Source organism: Phoca vitulina, unplaced genomic scaffold, assembly GCF_004348235.1.
Source record: "Phoca vitulina isolate PV1807 unplaced genomic scaffold, GSC_HSeal_1.0 scaffold40, whole genome shotgun sequence".
Lineage (NCBI taxonomy): Eukaryota > Metazoa > Chordata > Mammalia > Carnivora > Phocidae > Phoca > Phoca vitulina.
Genome location: NW_022589743.1, coordinates 8,522,448 through 8,540,888, shown reverse-complemented (window position 1 = coordinate 8,540,888; position 18,441 = coordinate 8,522,448). Strand labels below are relative to the sequence as shown.

The following is an 18,441-nucleotide window of genomic DNA, read 5'->3' as shown; positions in this document are numbered from 1 at the left end:
CATCAACTTTCTTAACTTCTTTGTTTCATGTAACATTGCTTAAGCCATCTGTCCTTGAAACTTTCTTTTCCCTAGGTTTTTAATATCCCACTATCTCACCTACTCTTCAGAATATTTAGGCTGTTTCTAATGACTTAATTTTATTTCCACTCCTTAAATGGGAGAGGGGAGGTTCCCCAAAGTTTGTCCCTTTCTCCTTTTTTCTCTACAAGCTCTCCCTGAGTGATCACGTTCACTGCCACGCTTCAACTATCACCCTCCAAATCATTCCCAAATCCCTCTTTGTGTCCAGTTCCTTATTTCCAATGGCCTTTTGGTTACTTACACCTGTCAGCATATTAAACTTACTCTCTAAAATCCAACCTATCATCTTCTCCACTTTTCTTATTTCCCTATCTCTACTGACAGAACCATCCTATTATTAATCATCTTAATTAAAACTTTGCAGTTATCTTTAACTCATTCTCCCTGGTTCTTACACCCAGATGCAAGTCTTTTTTTTTTTTTAATGATTTTAATTTATTTATTTGACAGAGAGAGACACAGCGAGAGAGGGAACACAAGCAGGGGGAGAGGGAGAGGGAGAAGCAGGCTTCCCGCTGAGCAGGGAGCCCGATGCGGGGCTCGATCCCAGGACCCTGGGATCATGACCTGAGCCAAAGGCAGATGCTTAACGACTGAGCCCAGGCGCCCCCAGATGCAAGTCTTAATAGTGATATACTTGTTGTTGGTAAATATCATGTATCTGTCTCTCCATTCCTTCCCATTGTCCTCACCTTCACCATAGTTCTTAATATTCTATATTTGGACTCTTTCCTTTGCCCACTATCTAGGCTACCTACCACCAGTTTCATTCCCTTTCAAGATAACCAACACTATTATAAATTATCATTTCTAAACTATCATTTTGATAATGTCACAATTCTCTCTAATGGCTCCTCACTGACTACAAGTACAAACTTCTAAGTGTAATACTTACCCTTTTAGGCCTAACTTCCTTCACTGATCTGCATGTACCCACTTACCTCTTAAAAAAACTAGATTACTCTCTGCTTACCATCACATTATATGTATATTTTTATTCATGCTAATTCTCTTATTACTTTTCTCTTTACGTTCACCTCTTAAGCAGATAAAATCCTGTATATCATTTAAAACTCACTCAAATGCCAAGTCTGTTATGAATCGTCTCTAAATATTCTGAGCTCTGTCAGTACTACGGGCTTACCACGCAATGCTACAGTTTTTTAAACTATAATTGTTTGTGTACATGCGTTTCTTTATACAATACATTAAATTCCTTGAGGGACAGGCTTGAGTTTTGATTAATAATGAGCTGGAGCAGCTAACACAATGCCACGCACACTGTCGTTGTTTAATGTATATATATCTAATGTTTTACAGAGGAGTACATACTGCTATACATGGTGAGAAATACCTTTTATATCGCGACCCCAGTATAAGGGAAACATTACTCACTCACATACAATTCACTATGATATTTTCCATTCTATTCTCTCACTTGTTAAAATGGGGGTTGTGATCCACCAAATTGATTTAGCAAGAAACCAAACTGTGAAATGTCTACTTTAGGGAATTAACAAGTGTTCTCTCTGTGATTTTAAGATAATCCCTGTATGATATTTAATTAGGATGGTAAACCCACCATCTTATTATGATAGACTCTAGTCTGCTGTTGCTAAGTTTAGAATTCTGATAAATCTAGGCTCCAGCCTTGCTTTTCTATATGCGACCTTGCGTAAGCCGCAGGGGTAGCACGGTGTGAATTTTCTAATATAGCAATGATTAGAATCACAGTGAGATAAGTACATTTTTATTTTTATTTTTATTTTTTTATTTTATTTATTTTATTTTATTTTTTTAAAGATTTTATTTATTTATTTGAGACAGAGAGAATGAGAGAGAGAGAGCACATGAGAGGGGTGAGGGTCATAGGGAGAAGCAGGCTCCCTGCCGAGCAGGGAGCCCGATGCGGGACTCGATCCAGGGACTCCAGGATCATGACCTGAGCCGAAGGCAGTCGCTTAACCAACTGAGCCACCCAGGCGCCCGATAAGTACATTTTTATTTTTATTTTTTTTTTTTTGTTTCCGATAAGTACATTTTTAGATCTAAATGCCATATTATTCCAAAATCATGTTTGTTTGTTTTTTGTCAACTAAACAAAAGTAGGACTTAGACTGACTCAGCAATTCTTCCTTCTTGAAACACGGCATCTCAAGAAATCTTGAGTCAGATGAAACGATGAGCAAAAGCAGCTCGTCACAAAAGAGTATATATTGTGTGATTCTATTTATTAGGACGTTCAAGAACAGGCAAAAGCAATCTATGCTAATATAAGTCAGAATAGTGGTTCCATTGTAAAGGTGGGAGTGGTGGCCAACTGGGACAAAGTTGGTACAATGGAGCCTTTGGTGATTATACACGAGGTACTAATAGAAATTCATCACGTTGTACACTTGAGATTTTTATACTTTACAGGGTGTCCATTATGCTTCAGCAAAAATATTTTTAAAAAATCAATTAAGGAGGGGCGCCTGGGTGGCTCAGTCGTTAAGCGTCTGCCTTCGGCTCAGGTCATGATCCCAGGGTCCTGGGATAGAGTCCCACATCGGGCTCCCTGCTCCACGGGAAGCCTGCTTCTCCCTCTCCCACTCCTGCTGCTTGTGTTCCTGCTCTCACTATCTCTGTCTCTGTCAAATAAACAAATAAAATCTTAAAAAAAAAAAAATAAATAAAATAAATTAAGGAAAAGACAAGCCAGAAAAAGGAAACACAAGTAAAAAACAACCATCCCTAACAGATGGATTGTTATATTTGACTCTGTTGTTTGTGACAAGATGGTTAAGGGGATAACCATAGTGGAATTTCCCCACTCTCACAGACTGTCAGCATCCTCAACCACAGATTGATTGATACTTCAGATGAAGCACTATGGTGTTTTTTCAACAACAACAAAAAGTTTAGGAATACTGCTACAAAATAATAAGATATTTTTCATTTGTTTCTGATGAGCTACTTGACAAGCAGTGATTTTTTTTTTTTTTTTTTAAAGATTTTATTTATTTATTTGAGAGAGAGAGAATGAGAGACAGAGAGCATGAGAGGGAGGAGGGTCAGAGGGAGAAGCAGACTCCCTGCTGAGCAGGGAGCCCGATGCGGGACTCGATCCCGGGACTCCAGGATCACGACCTGAGCCGAAGGCAGTCGCTTAACCAACTGAGCCACCCAGGCGCCCAACAAGCAGTGATTTTTGTAGTATTTTTCAAGCTGTGGTACATGACCCATTACGGAATTTTAAGTCCAAAAATTTAATGAAATAGAACTGAATATTAAATAAGAATGCAATGATATAGAAAACATAAGTACTACTTTGAGACTTTCGTTTCAGTTATATATGTGAGTATGGTGAAGTAAAAGGTATTCTTATTATGGATTCAAGTGAAAAAAAAAGGGCAACATTTTATGGGGATATCTTCTACATGTTGACAAGCAGAACATAACAAAAGAAGCCTTATAAACTAATATAATGACAATTGCACAACATTTTGATCTGAAGCCACAAACAGGAAATTATTGGCATGCAGAAAACCTTGTACAATTACCATAGGCACTTGGCTTTTGTCATCAAAGTATCACAGACTGAATACACTCTTATCTGCCCTAAAATCATATTGGCTAGAAAGGAAGTAAATTACTAATTTGGAGCACCAGTATGTTTTGCAGCTGCTAATAAGCAAGCTTTGCACGCTCACCCAAAGTCCTCTGAATTCCCCGTTTCTCTTATGTTGTGAGCAACCTAACCACCATTGCCTTTCCCATCAAAAGTGGGGACAGTAGCTTTGAGAACTGTTTGGCAGTAAGAAAACAATGCTCTGCAGTCAGCATTAGGTAGGAAAATACATAACACCTGAAACAGCAGAAGAAAAACAGTGTTCTTACAGGTTCAGTTTTCCTACCTTAAATGCTACTAACTCAGTTCTGGTAAGTCAGTGCCTCCATTCTAGGAGACTGGGTGATCTCCCAAAGGTTTCCAAATAACTAGATCACGGGAACTCTCATTCTCAATGATAGGAACTCTAATTTATTGCTATTGTGACTGCAAAATGGTATAGCCATTTTGGAAGACAGTTTGATGGTTTCTTATAAAACTAAACATCTTCTTATGTGGTATATATACACAATGGAATATTATGCAGCCATCAAAAGGAATGAGATCTTGCCATTTGCAATGATGTGGATGGAACTGGAGGGTGTTATGCTGAGCGAAATAAGTCAATCAGAGAAAGACATGTATCATATGACCTCACTGATATGAGGCATTCTTAATCTCAGGAAACAAACTGAGGGTTGCTGGAGTGAGGGGTGGGGTGGGAGGGATGGGGTGGCTGGGTGATAGACACTGGGGAGGGTATGTGCTATGGTGAGTGCTGTGAATTGTGCAAGACTGTTGAATCACAGATCTGTACCTCTGAAACAAATAATGCAATATATGTTAAGAAAAAAAAAAAAAGAAGAAGATAGTAGGAGGGGAAGAATGAAGGGGGGAAATCGGAGGGGGAGATGAACCATGAGAGACGATGGACTCTGAAAAACAAACTGAGGGTTCTAGAGGGGAGGGGGGTGGGGGGATGGGTTAGCCTGGTGATGGGTATTAAAGAGGACACGTTCTGCATGGAGCACTGGGTGTTATGCACAAACAATGAATCATGGAACACTACCTCAAAAACTAATGATGTAGGGCGCCTGGGTGGCTCAGATGGTTAAGCGTCTGCCTTCAGCTCAGATCATGATCCCAGGGTCCTGGGATCGAGCCCCACATCGGGCTCCTGTCTCAGCGAGGAGCCTGCTTCTCCCTCTCCCTCTGCCTCTCTCCCTGCTCATGCTTTGTCTCTCTCTCTCTGTATCTGTGTGTCTCAAATGAATAAATAAAATCTTAAAAAAAAACCCCAAAAACTAATGATGTAATGTATGGTGATTAACATAACAATAAAAAAATTAAAAAAAAAAACTAAACATCTTCTTACCATATGAACCAGCAATTGTGCTCCTTGGTATTTACCCAAAGGAGCTGAAAACTTATGTTCACATAAAAACCTGCAAATGGATGTTTATAGTAGCTTTATTCACAACTGCCAAAACTTGGAAGCAACCAAATGTCCTTCAACAGGTAAATGGATAATCTGTGGTATATTCAGATAATGGAATATTAATCAGCACTGAAAAGACATGGAAAGATATGGAGGAACCTTAAATGCATATTACTAAGTGAAAGAAGCCAATCTGAAAAGGCTACATACTGTATGATTCTAACTATATGACATTATAGAAAGGGCAAAACTATGAAGACAATAAGAGGATCAGTGATTGCCAGGGGTGAGGGGTGCAGGTGTGGAGAGATGAACAGGCAGAGCACAGAGGTAGAATTCAGAGTGGTAAAAATACTATGTATGATACCATAATGATGGATACATGTCATTATACATTTGTCCAAACTCACATAGAACTTACAGCACCCAGAGTGAACCATAATGTAAACTATAAATTCCAGGTGATAATGATGTATCAATGTAGGTTCATCAATTGTAACAATATACCACACTCTGGTGCAGGATGTTGATAATGAGGGAGGCTATGCATGTGTCGGGGCAAAGGGCATTTGGGAAATCTCTGTACCTTTCCCCTCAATCTTGCTGTGAACCTAAAACTGCTCTAAAAAATGAAGTCTTAAAAACAGAAAAAGACACCATTTATTATAAGAGCAAAAAAGTGAAGGGTAACTAGAAATAAATCTAACAAAAGATTAATAAAGCTTGTATTGGGAAAAATACATCAAATGTATTATTTGCTATTCAAGAAGATAAAATTAGGGGCGCCTGGGTGGCTCAGTCCTTAAGCGTCTGCTTTCGGCTCAGGCCATGATCCCAGAGTCCTGGGATCGATCCCTGCATCAGGCTCCCTGCTCAGCGGGAATCTGCTTCTCCCTCCCCCACTTCCCCTGCTTGTGTTCCCTCTCTCACTGTCTCTCTCTCTGTCAAAAAATAAATAAAATCTTAAAAAAAAAAAAAAAGATAAAATTAAGAAGTCAAAACATGTTTGATAGGAAGACTTAAATATATAAAGATGTTGTTTCTTCCTAAAATAATCAGTACAGTAAGATTTTTGCTAGAACTTATTTGGACAAGAAAAAAGATTAGCCAAAGCAATATATAAAAAGAAGAACAAAGTGGAAGAATGTGTTATTAGATATCAATACTTACAAAGCAAAGTAAACCAGTACTGAAGAATTTAAAAATGCCCCTGTGCAAGTATGGAAATCTTATAAATGACAGAGCTGGATTGCAAATAATTCATCCATTGAAACATGAATTTATATTTTAAAAATTACCTTTATAAAAATAATTGATCAAAATTTATATATTTATATTTTTTGATTGTGTACCAATAAGTAGAATTATTACTCAATTCAGAAGAAAATTTTAATGTCAGAGCTTATGAATACAGTGAATTAAAACAAATAAATTTTAATCATCTAAATTTTTTTGCAAAATAATAATAGGATGATCAACGACTGATTTTTTTCAATGACTGATTTTTACGTATACTATATTCTTGAAATTATAATATATCAAGGCAACATTCTAGGGTAATATGGAATAAAAATATAAGTTAGCAGAGAAAAAGGAAAGATGATAAATTTCTGAGAATAAGAATTTATGAATGAATTTTCTTTTAAATAAGATGATTATAAGTATCAAAAACTAGTATTTAGATTCCATTAGATACATTTAAAGGGTTATGTAACAGTTTTCTTTAAAAAAGAGAAATATTTATAGTCATTGGAAACCAAATTAAAACATCAACCAAAAGAAAAGTGGTATTACTTTATGATTAGATTGAGTAGATTTTAAGGCGGGAAACATTCTAGAGATGAAGAGATTCAATGTCCTGTCAGGATATAACAATTCTAAAATCATATACACCTATAATACAGCCTATGATATGGAAAGCAAAAATCAGCAGAACTAAGGGAAATTTTTTTTTAAGATTTTTTAAAAATTTATTTATTCATTTGAGACACAGAGATACAGAGAGAGAGAGAGCATGAGCAGGGGGAGAGGCTAAGGGAGAGGGAGAAGCAGCTCCCCGCTGAGCCAGGAGCCTGATGCGGGGATCGATCCCAGGACCCTGGGATCATGACCTGAGCCGAAGGCAGACGCTTAACCATCTGAGCCACCCAGGCGCCCCAGAGCTAAGGGAAGTTTTAAAATGAAATGCCTCTTGCTCGGGGTGCCTGGGTGGCTCAGTTGGTTAAGCGACTGCCTTCGGCTCAGGTCATGATCCTGGAGTCCCTGGATCGAGTCCCGCATCGGGCTCCCTGCTCGGCAGGGAGCCTGCTTCTCCCTCTGACCCTCCCCCCCTCTCATGTGCTCTCTCTCTCTCATTCTGTCTCAAATAAATAAATAAAATCTTTAAAAAAAAAAAAAATGCCTCTTGCTCAATAACTGATAATAAAAGAAGACAAGAAATGAGTCAGGAAATAGAAAATTTGAAAAAAAAAAAAGGAAATAAAGTTTGAATCACATGATTAACAACTTTGACCTAACTGATGTACAGGGAACACTGCACTCACTTCAGTGCAGAACAGACATTTCAAAAGATGGGAAATATTTCATAAAATTGACTATATGCTGGATATATGGTCAAAGGATTAATGCCATGGAGAAGGTGTTTCTAACTTCAGTGAAGGACACTAGAAATCAGCAACCAGAAGGGAACTATATGACTAGAAAGTGTCTAAAACAGTTAAAAATCAGGGTCAAAGAAGCAATGACAATGAAAATATTACATACTGAATGATAATTAAAATATGATCTATAGAAATTTGTGGGTGTGATAACTGTAAAAATTGTGTAGTACCATCTATGAGATAAAAAGTAGTATTGCTAAAATATATTAAAAACCTAAAAAAAATTCCGTGTTATTTTTTAAACAAATTTTAGTATCTTGATGAAAGGGCAATTTTCTAGAAAGATATCCATTAACAGAATTATTCAAGAAAAGGACAAAAACTTGAATAAAATAACCTTAGAAGACATTAAAAAAATAGGAAATATGTCCTCTTCCAAAAAGACCTAGGCCTAGACCATCTGGCATATGAAACATTTTCAAACCTTAAAGGAACAGATAAAGTTTCTTTTATGTAAGCTGTTGCAGAAAAATAGAAATGGCATAAATTTTATAATGTTTAAATAATTTTTAAATAAGTAGATATAAAATATTACAAATCTTATTTATTAAATAAGATAATGCTAGCTTCTTCTAAAAAATTAAAAATGTAAAATGGCTCAAATATCATGAAAATTTATTTTTTGGTCACTTTTGCAGCTCCTGTTCCAACAGTAATTCAGAAAAAATTAAAATTTTGTGGGAGAGACAAAAATGTAATTAACTTAAAATGCCTACCCAGAAAACCCAAGACAACTGAAAAACAGAATAAGGGAGTTCAATAAAGTGGCATTGCACAAAATAACCATTCAAAAATTTCTATCTTGGGGCACGTGGCTGACTCAGTTGGTGAAGCATGCCAACTCTTGATCTTGAGGTTCTAAGTTCCAGCCCCACAATGGGTGTAGGGATTACTTAAAAATAAAATCTTTAAAGAAAATTATTATCTTTACTAATAATCAATTAGAAAATATAATGGTTAAAAAAAATCCCATTTCCAATAGCAACAAAAACTATAGCATACCTATTCAGACTAACAAGAAATATTTAAGACATGTATGAAGCAAGATACAATTTTCTCTTTCCAAAATATCAACAAACACCTAAATGAATGGAGAAATAAATCCTATTCATCTCTCCCAAACTACTCTCTTAATTCAGTGCAATTCCAATTTTAAAAAGTCCCAATTAAATTTTTATTACCATGGCAAAAATGATTCTAAAGATCACTGAGAAGATCAAAACCAAGAAGTTAAAAAAAAAATTGGGGTGCCTGGGTGGCTCAGTCAGTTAAATGTCTGCCTTTGGCTCAGGTCATGATTCCAGGGTCTTGGGATCGGGTCCCGCATTGGTCTCTCTGCTCAGTGAGGAACCTGCTTCTCCCTCTCCCTAGACCTGCTGCTCCCCCTCTGCTTGTGCTCTCTCTCTCTGTCAAATAAATAAATACAATCTTAAAAAAAAAAAAAAAAAAGAAAAAAAAGAAAAAAATTAAGGACTTAGCCTACCACATAACAATGAACCTAGAAATATACGCCTAGAATAATTAAAATAGTAAGGTACTAGCAGAGAGAAAGTGATCAATGGAACAGAGTGGTGGGTGTAGAAACAGATCTGTGTATCTAGATAGAGAATTAGTATAGGATAAAGTTTGTATTTCAAATTAGTGGCAAAAGTGAAGAACGATAGTTACTAAGTAAATGATGGTGGCACAAGGACAAGTGGTTATCCATTTGGGGCCCTAACTCATGCATAGACAAGAACAGATTTTGAGTGAACTAAATATATAAATTGGGAAGACCCTGAATGATACAATAACACAGAAACTCTGTAATGAAAATGACTGAAAAATTTGATATATAAATATAAATGTCATAAATATCAAAGTTCTTTTTTTTTAAAGATTTATTTATTTATTTTGAGAGAGAGACAGAGTGGGCAGGGGGAGGGACAAGGCAGAGGGAGAGAGAGAATCCTCAAGCAGACTCCCCGTTGAGCATGGAGCCCAACGTGAGGCTTGAGCCCAGGATCCTAAGATCATGACCTGAGCCAAAATCAAGAGTCGGCAGCTTAACTGACTGAGCCACCCAGGCGCCCCTAAATGTCAAAGTTCTGTAGAACAAATGACTGGTGAAGTTAATAGGCTTCACAACTACATTTTACATAAAGCTCAAAAAAGACAAAAGAATACCTGAGATCATGACCTGAGCCAAAACCAAGAGTCGAATGCTTAACCTACTGAGGCCATGCAGGTGTCCCATCCTTCATGCTGATCTGGATGCTGACACATGAGGATGGTTCAGACTGTAATTTTTCAGAGGGTATATACACTTATGAGTACTTTTCTGTGATATATTTAGGGAGGAGTAGCATGAGGAAATACTGAGAGAGGAGGAACAGAAGAGATCAAGATGAAATTTTACTTTTTATTTTAAATTAATCTGTGTTTTCTATATTCTCAATATAGAAATATAGAATGTATTTATTCAATATTTTATTATTTATTTATTTATTCTATATTTATTTAATAAATATAGAAAACACAGATTAATTTAAAATCAAAAGTAAAATTGAGAAGCATATAGTATTTGCATAATTTTTTTAAAAGTGAAAAATGAAAAAAAGGCTACATATACGACATATAACAGTCAAGACTTATGATCCAAGCTCAATCAAGACATTTCTGTAAGGCACACCCTACCTGTGAATCTAATATGCTGGAAATATCACGTGCACTGACATTCACTTCATCCAACTGCAAGCAAAACAAGTTTCTGGCAACCTGGACAAAATCTGAAATGGAATACACTTCAGTAGGAACACAGCATTTAACATCATCTAAATACATCTTACCTTTTTCTAAATGAAGTTGAAGCTATGCATTATAACACTTCCAACTTAACTTACTTTTCAGTGGATTACCTTAAGGTAGTATTAACTGATGTGACAGATAAATACAACCTCAAATAAAAAGTGAGAGATAAACCAGTTTTAACTTACCTCAGTTAACTTTGCTGAGGTTAATAAATCAGTCAAGATAACAACAGAGCACATACATATCACAGGCATATCTATTTCTGCAACTCTTTTCTCATGAGCAAGAACTTTCTCTGAAACATAGGACAATATTGTGACTTACAGCTTTTCTAGCTCGAGCCAGAGGTTTAATAATAATAATAGCAGGAGCTAATGTTTACAGAACAGCCTCTGTGTTAGGCAGAGTGCTTTGCTATTCTATCCTCCCAACAATTTTCTGAGGCAGGTCCTCCTATGCTCTCCATTTTACATACAGCACTAAGACAAGCTAACTGCCAAACTTCGCATGGCTACATGGCAAGTAAGTAGCAGAGCAGAATTCCATTTAAGGTCTGACTCCAAGGCATATACTCTTAGCAACTGTTAATTAAGACTGCCTAATGCTGGCGTGCCTGGGTGGCTCAGTCGGTTAAGTAGACCCCTTCGGCTCAGGTCATGATCCCAGGGTCCTGGGACTGAGTCCCGCATAGGGCTCCCTGCTCAGCAGGTAGCCTGCTTCTCCCTCTCCCTCTACTGCTTTCCCTGCTTGTGCTCTCTTGCTCTCTCTGTCAAATAAATACATAAAATCTTAACAACAACAAAAAAAGACTGCCTGATGCTGGCTAGCAAACTCTAAGCTTCTTCAAACGAGTGTGACCCAATCATCTATGTATCTTCAAATTTTTTAATTTTAGCTATTATATTTTTAATTTCCAAAGATCCTTTTTTGTATTCTCTGATGGTTCCTATTCTACAATATCCTATTCTTTATTTCCTGGATGCCTTATCTTTGTTTACCTTTTCAAAGATGTTCATTTGGGTTTGTCTGAAGTTCTCTCCTGCTTTTGCATTATTCCTCCTTTTTCAGGGTTCTTGTTTTTTTCTTTGTCAGTTTTGGGCTCTTAAATTTTATGTTGGAGAATTTCTCCAAATGTCTGGTGACCCTCGGCTGTAAGTTCATATTTAAGAAGAATCACCACCAAGACACTGATTGGAAATTTTGTGTACATAAATTGCCTTGTCATCTAGCTGGTCTCACTACAGAGCAATCAGGGGTCCAACTGACATTTTGAGGTAGCTTCTTCAGCGAGAATCTTACAACCTCTTGCCTACAGAGTATGAACATGACTGCAAAGTTCACCGAGCAATCTGGGTGTGTGTTGTGATAACTAACCATGCACTCCTCCAAATTCCCTGACTGCTGGCAACTATAGGTTCAGAAGCTCTCTGGTTTAATTTCTCAAGAGAATACACTTCTTTCTTTGTAGGTATAAGGGACTGTTATATTCTGGGCTGCTTGGGAGGGGGCAGGTAACAGCACAGATAAAAACTTCTTACACAGATTTCTAACAACCCTATTTGAAATGCCCCGCCTATACCCAGCCTTCAGAAGTACCTGATACTTTTAATTCTTAAGCCTTTTCAGGGACAAATCAGCTTGTTTCCCATTGTGTTTCCCCCATCACTTTAGACACTTGGGCTTTTTTGCCTCCACTCACGAATTCGTTTACTCTCCTCATCCATGTTCTGTCCTTATATATCATGGTTTTGGTTAATACACGCAATTCTGTTTTTTTGTTCTCTTCACTATTTGGGGTGATTTTCAAAAGGAGAGGAAAGCAAATGTATATTTTCTCCATCACTTTGAAACTAAAAAGTGAATTTCTTTAGCAATACAGATACTTTAAAAACGATACAATGTTGCATTTATTGTATAAGAAAAAAATTAAATACTGCATGCTATCAGCTATATAAAAAACTGTTATATTCAAACATCACTAGTGGCAGAACAAATGCATATGTAAAATGTCTCTTGAAAACAACTTATCAATACCTATCAAAAGTCTAAACCACTTGTGGGAATTTATCCCAAGAAAAAGAAGGAAAAAAAACTGCAGTGTTAAATATAGACTTATTTATAGTATCAGTTATGAGAAACCATCAAAATTCCCAAAAGTAGAAAGGCTTAATATTATAGTATATCAACTAAGTATGTCAATATTATGCTAACTTTAATAAGAATAATTATACAGCATCATAAAAATATTTATTCTGTCATATTAGCTGGGAAAAGTATGAAATTTCCCAGCACTGGAATTAGAACTTTTATATTTTATATTGTTTCTTTTGTTATTATTAAAGAAATATTTATGCAATAAATAAAAAACAAAAAAGTAGGACAGAATGATGATATTTTAGAGCTGGAAGATTCTAGGGAAGTCTCCTTTCTGCTGACCCAGCCAGGCCAGTAATTCTAGAAGACAATTTAGGGTACTGATTAGGAAACTTGAAATAGATGTGGTCTTATTTTTCCCCTCTCTCCTTCTAAAGAAGATGCACTCCTAATGAAAATAGGTCACCATAACTCTCCCACCAAGTTTCTGTGATGACACAACACGATAAACTTAATATTACCTCCAAAAGACACTGTCCCCTTTGGGTCTACTTGCACTTGCTGCCTCAGGGCTTGATGTTGTTCCTTTGTGGGCTGAATTCCAAGATAATCTAAAGCCTGGAAGGAAAAGGACTCATGTGAAGTAATTTTTCAAATCTCCGAAGAATAAAACTTTTCATTATAACTTTATTTTACAACCCAGTGAAAAGAATCAATATCAGGAACAGGGACCAGAATTACATGCCCAGAGAAAGTCTGTTGACTATTTATGGATTAATTTTCTATAAAATATTAGCTTCCTGATTCTACTACCACCTCAGTTTTTTTGTGGTTTGTTTCTTTTTTTTCTTTTTCTTTTTTGCAAGACTAGCACTTTGGCTGAGGCCAAATTTATAAGCATAGCCCTAGAACCAAAACTCAGTTTCTTAGTTTAAAATATGTGATATGGCAGAAGAAAGAATAGCAAGGAAATTCTATTAGATCAGATTAAACTTTAATTTCTATAAGTAGCACTACAAAGCACAGATATTTTGTTAATATATGTGAGACCAAAACTAAAGTTGATAGGAATTGGGTTAAACACAAAATATTTTAATTTTAGCTTATTTATAGGCAGGCTTACACAAATAGTAAAATAGAAAGCTTTCTCTGGAACCCGCCTCTTTTCCTTTTTTGTTTTTCTTTTCTCTACCTTCTTTTAGTACCCGTAGCAGATTAAAAATTCAGAGATGGCTTGTTGTATTCCAATGTTCATTCTCTTTTTGTTCTTGAATAACAAAACCACAAGTTTTAGCTAGAAACACTGCCATCTGGCTAAAACGTATTTCCCAGTCCACTTTGGGGCTTGAAGCCATGGGACTGACTATGCAAGGATATCGAAGGTGAAGTACTGTGGGGTCCTTCTGGGAAGGCTTTCAAAAGTAGGTGTAGGCTATTCTTGTCCCTTTCCTTCTCTCTTTGGGCTTAATTTAAAAGAAAAAAGATGGAAGGAAGGAGGTGAGGGAAGAAGGAAGGACGAAAGGATAGAATACTAGAATTCAAGTAGTCATCTTGGTTCATGAGCTACTTCAATAAAGATGACAGAGCAGAAAGATAGAGCATGTGTCCCTGACACAGTAGAGCTCCCATGCCAGCCCTGGATTACATATTTTAACGCTTCTTTTTGGTGTGAAAGAAATAAATTTCTAATGGAAACCACTGTTATTTTAGGTCCTCCAGTTATACATAGCAAAACCTAATCTGAATAGCAAAACCTGACTGGATGCCCTATTACTGGATTCTAGCAAGAATGTATTTTGTGTCAATCCTATCAAAACTAAAAAGTAGGTAAAGTTCAATATTGGTAATTGTTCCTTATAAGTTTCTCCCTCCTTTGCAATCTGCTCATTTATCATTTCATTCACCAAATATTCATTTAGTGCTTACTATTTGAAGCACTACACTATGCAAAGGGAACACAAAGAAGATACAGCTACCCACAAACAGTTATGGTCCCTAGGGTGAGAACAGCATGTAAATAAATGTAACTAGTGCAATATGTAATTTAATACAAGTGTGTATAGGATATACCGAGGCAAAAACATACCAGTTAATATAAAGGTGGCCAGGCACAGTGAGAAGAGGAGACAGGAGAAATGGAGATTAGGAAAGATTCATAGATTCATTCAAGAGTGATTCTAGAGCCAAGCTAAGCATCATCTGCCTGCTCTGTCTACACGGTCATAAGTATTTGCTTGTATAATGTGGAATAATGGTTCTTAACTTCTGGTGTTCTTTCCCTTTGGTTATAAAAATGTTCCAAACACACACACACACACACACACACACACACACACACACACACACAGAAAAAGAATAATACAAAGAACATCCATGTACTCAAATATTCATTGGTACTTGCTTGAAATTATATATATTTTTAAGAAATAAACATTACAGACTTGGTTTAAAGTTTTCTCTATTGTTCCTCGGCAGGAACCACTATCCTAAGGCTGGTGTATGCTTCCTGTCCATGATCTGATACCATTACTACATGTATTCCCTAATGTTATGTACTCTTGTGCACTTAAAATTTTACATCAATAGTATACTACAAACATTATTATATGTAAATTTACAAATTATTTGTTCACAAATTATTTTTATTTTTACCTCAGTGTTATGATTTGATAATTGCTCAATATTCTTGTCTGTGAAACTAGTTGACTTAACTTTAAATGGTATCCCACTGTATGAATACAAATTCTACATCCTTTGATGAGCTTTTATCATTACTCCAACTTATTTTTTTATTACAAATAATTACACATATTTCCTTGTATGGAGGTGTGAAAAGTTCTCTACAGTATATTCCTAGAAGAGGAAATGCTGAATCATATGTATTGTATGTATATATTGTCACTTTAGATATGGGAAAATTACTCTCCAAACTGGTTGTAGCAACTTACACACACCACTAGCATATAAGACCTATTTTTGTACATTCTTAAGAGCATTTGTTGTTTTCACACTTTAAATTTTGTCAGTATGTTGAATATGAACTGGACGTTTTTGGTTAAATTCCCTTAGTTACAAGTGAGATTAAACTTCTTTTACATGTTTATTAGTGATGTTTTTGACTCACAAATCACTTAGCAATATGTTTTAAATTTTCACAGACAGTTTTGAGAAGTATTTTTTGCTAGTGATTACTAATTTGGTCGCATTCTCCCAAATATGAAAACAAAAAAATGTCTCTAGACATTGCCAAATGTCCCCGAGGCAAAAAAAAAAAAAAAAAAAAAAAGCACCCTTGAGAACTACTGCTCCAGAGACAAGCACTATTAATAGTTTGGTATATAATTTTCTAAATTTTTTCTACGAATATAGCACCTAAATAGTAAATACACATAGATTATGTATTTATTTACAATAATTATACCATATACGGTATTATATGTTTTAAAAAAATTATCAATATATCATAGCTTTCTATTCTGTACATTTTTGCATCTTTTGCATGCTTTTCAAAACTGATGTAATAGTGCCTTAGCATTCAAGTATATATACTTCAAATTTTGAACATAACAAAACATTATAAAAGTCCCTTTTGAGCTTCTCCCAAGAGGTAATACCTTTCATACATTTGGCTTAATATTCCCGAGTATTTTATTATATAATATTTGACATATGCTAAAAATAAATATGTAACAGATATACATGTTTTAAAGGAGGGCAATAAAATAAAAATTCCATGAATCCATTTAAGAATTATAATAGTGCTGGGGCGCCTGGGTGGCTCAGTTGGTTAAGCGACTGCCTTCGGCTCAGGTCATGATCCTGGAGTCCCGGGATCGAGTCCCGCATCGGGCTCCCTGCTCAGCAGGGAGTCTGCTTCTCCCTCTGACCCTCTTCCCTCTCATGCTCTCTGTCTCTCATTCTCTCTCTCACAAATAAATAAAAAAAAAAAAAAAAAAAAAAAAAAAAAAAAAGAATTATAATAGTGCTGAATTCATGTCACATACTCCTGTCCTACTCAAGAGGTAACCACTACTACTGAAATGTGGGATTATTATTCCCATAATTTTAAGATGGTTGGTCCCATACATAGGTATCCCTACCGTGTTATTTTGTTTTGCTATGTTTTAGCTTCATAAAAATGCTGCAGATAGTCAGAATTCTGAAACTTGCTTTTTTTCACCCTACAGTATGGTCTCATCATTCATCTGTATTGTTATATGCTATTGTAACAACAGCACATTCACTTTCACTGACAAATACCTGATTAGATGAATATGTCACAATTTATTCATCTATCCACCAGCACACTGGGGTTTTCTGCTTACTGGCAATGCAAAAATGAACATTCTTGTACACATCTACTCTAGCACATGGGTACAATTTTCTTTAGGGTGCATACTCAGGAGAAGTATTGGTGGGTCTTTTCTGATTGATTGTAGGACTTTTAAAAATATTTTGGATAGCAATATTTTATATGTTATGTGTATTACAAATATTTTCTCCCAGTTTTTAGCATAACTTTTTACTTTTTTATATTCTTTTTATGGAGTTCTTTATGGACAGTTCCCAGGCATGTTTGCATACCATTATTTCATGTTTTTATAAATATATATGATGGGGCATCTGGGTGGCTCAGTCGGTTAAGCATCCAACACTTGATTTCGGCTCAGGTCATGATCTCAGGGTTGTGAGATCAAGCTCCGTGCTGGGCATGGAGCCTGCTTAATATTCTCTCTCTCCCTTTCTTTCTGCCCCTCCTGTTCCTCTTTCTTAAAAAAAAAAAAAAAAGCATATAAATGATAAACTTGAAATTTAGAACAGATTGTCTTTTGGGGAGAGGGAGAGGTGTATATGATCAAGAAGAAACACATAGACAATGTCATAAATTCTGATTCTTAGCTGGGTGGTGGTACAGGCGTGTTTATTATTCTTTAAACTGTACATGTACAATATAATCATTCTGTGTACGACTGATGTTTTCATATAAGTAAAAACAATTTTACAAAAGTAATGCAAACATGGAGCACTGGGTGTTATGCACAAACAATGAATCATGGAACACTATATCTAAAACTAATGATGTAATGTATGGGGATTAACATAACAATAAACAAAACAAAACAAAACAAAAGTAATGCAAACAAAACACCTGTCACAGAAGGTAAGTAATATATGATTATTATTATACTAAGTAATAATAAAATTACAAAATGCAATCAGCTACAATGGAACTTGATCTGGAGTCAAACTTTAGAAATTTACTCTAGATGAATACAGCATATCAGTGAGGTAAGCTCATAAATTTAAATGGGAAATAATTTATTTTTGGTCAAAAAACAAGTTCCAAAAATTTTTTGAATAATTAACGTCATCTTTTAACCTTAAGCAAAAATGCAAATTTTTTAATTGGACAAATAAACGTCCTTAACTCTTTCTAATGTCTGAATGATGAATTTTAAAAAATGTCACTTCTTTACAATATTCGTCACATACTTCCTAACCTAATACAAAGAACATCTCATTAACTGTAATCAGACATGGGGTATGTCATTGCTCACTACACCTTTCTTCAAATGTTACAGAAATGGCAAGAGGTAAAGTAAATATCAGCGAAATGGCATCTGTATCCCAAAGCATCTTTCTCAGGTACAAAAATACAGATAGCAGAGAAGTACAATAATTCTTGGTCTTCAAGCCAACTAATAAGCTGTATACCTATTTGCTGTGTTTACCATGCCTACTTATAAGTTTAACATTAGGACTAAATGAGACCCACAGTACTCATA

At 35.7% G+C, this 18,441-nt stretch overlaps 1 protein-coding gene across 4 annotated transcripts in view; it reads right to left on the bottom strand.

Annotated features, from left to right (window-relative positions):
* The window catches only part of STXBP4 (syntaxin binding protein 4), a 222,109-nt gene that overhangs the window by 158,736 nt on the left and 44,932 nt on the right, over nucleotides 1–18,441 (bottom strand). For all 4 annotated transcript variants that reach the window (XM_032429268.1, XM_032429269.1, XM_032429266.1 and 1 more), the window contains 2 exons: nucleotides 13,177–13,273; nucleotides 10,448–10,539 (listed from right to left, as the gene is read on the bottom strand). In XM_032429268.1, the coding sequence (XP_032285159.1) occupies nucleotides 10,448–10,539; nucleotides 13,177–13,273 (189 nt within the window). The remainder of the gene's footprint in view (nucleotides 1–10,447; nucleotides 10,540–13,176; nucleotides 13,274–18,441) is intronic.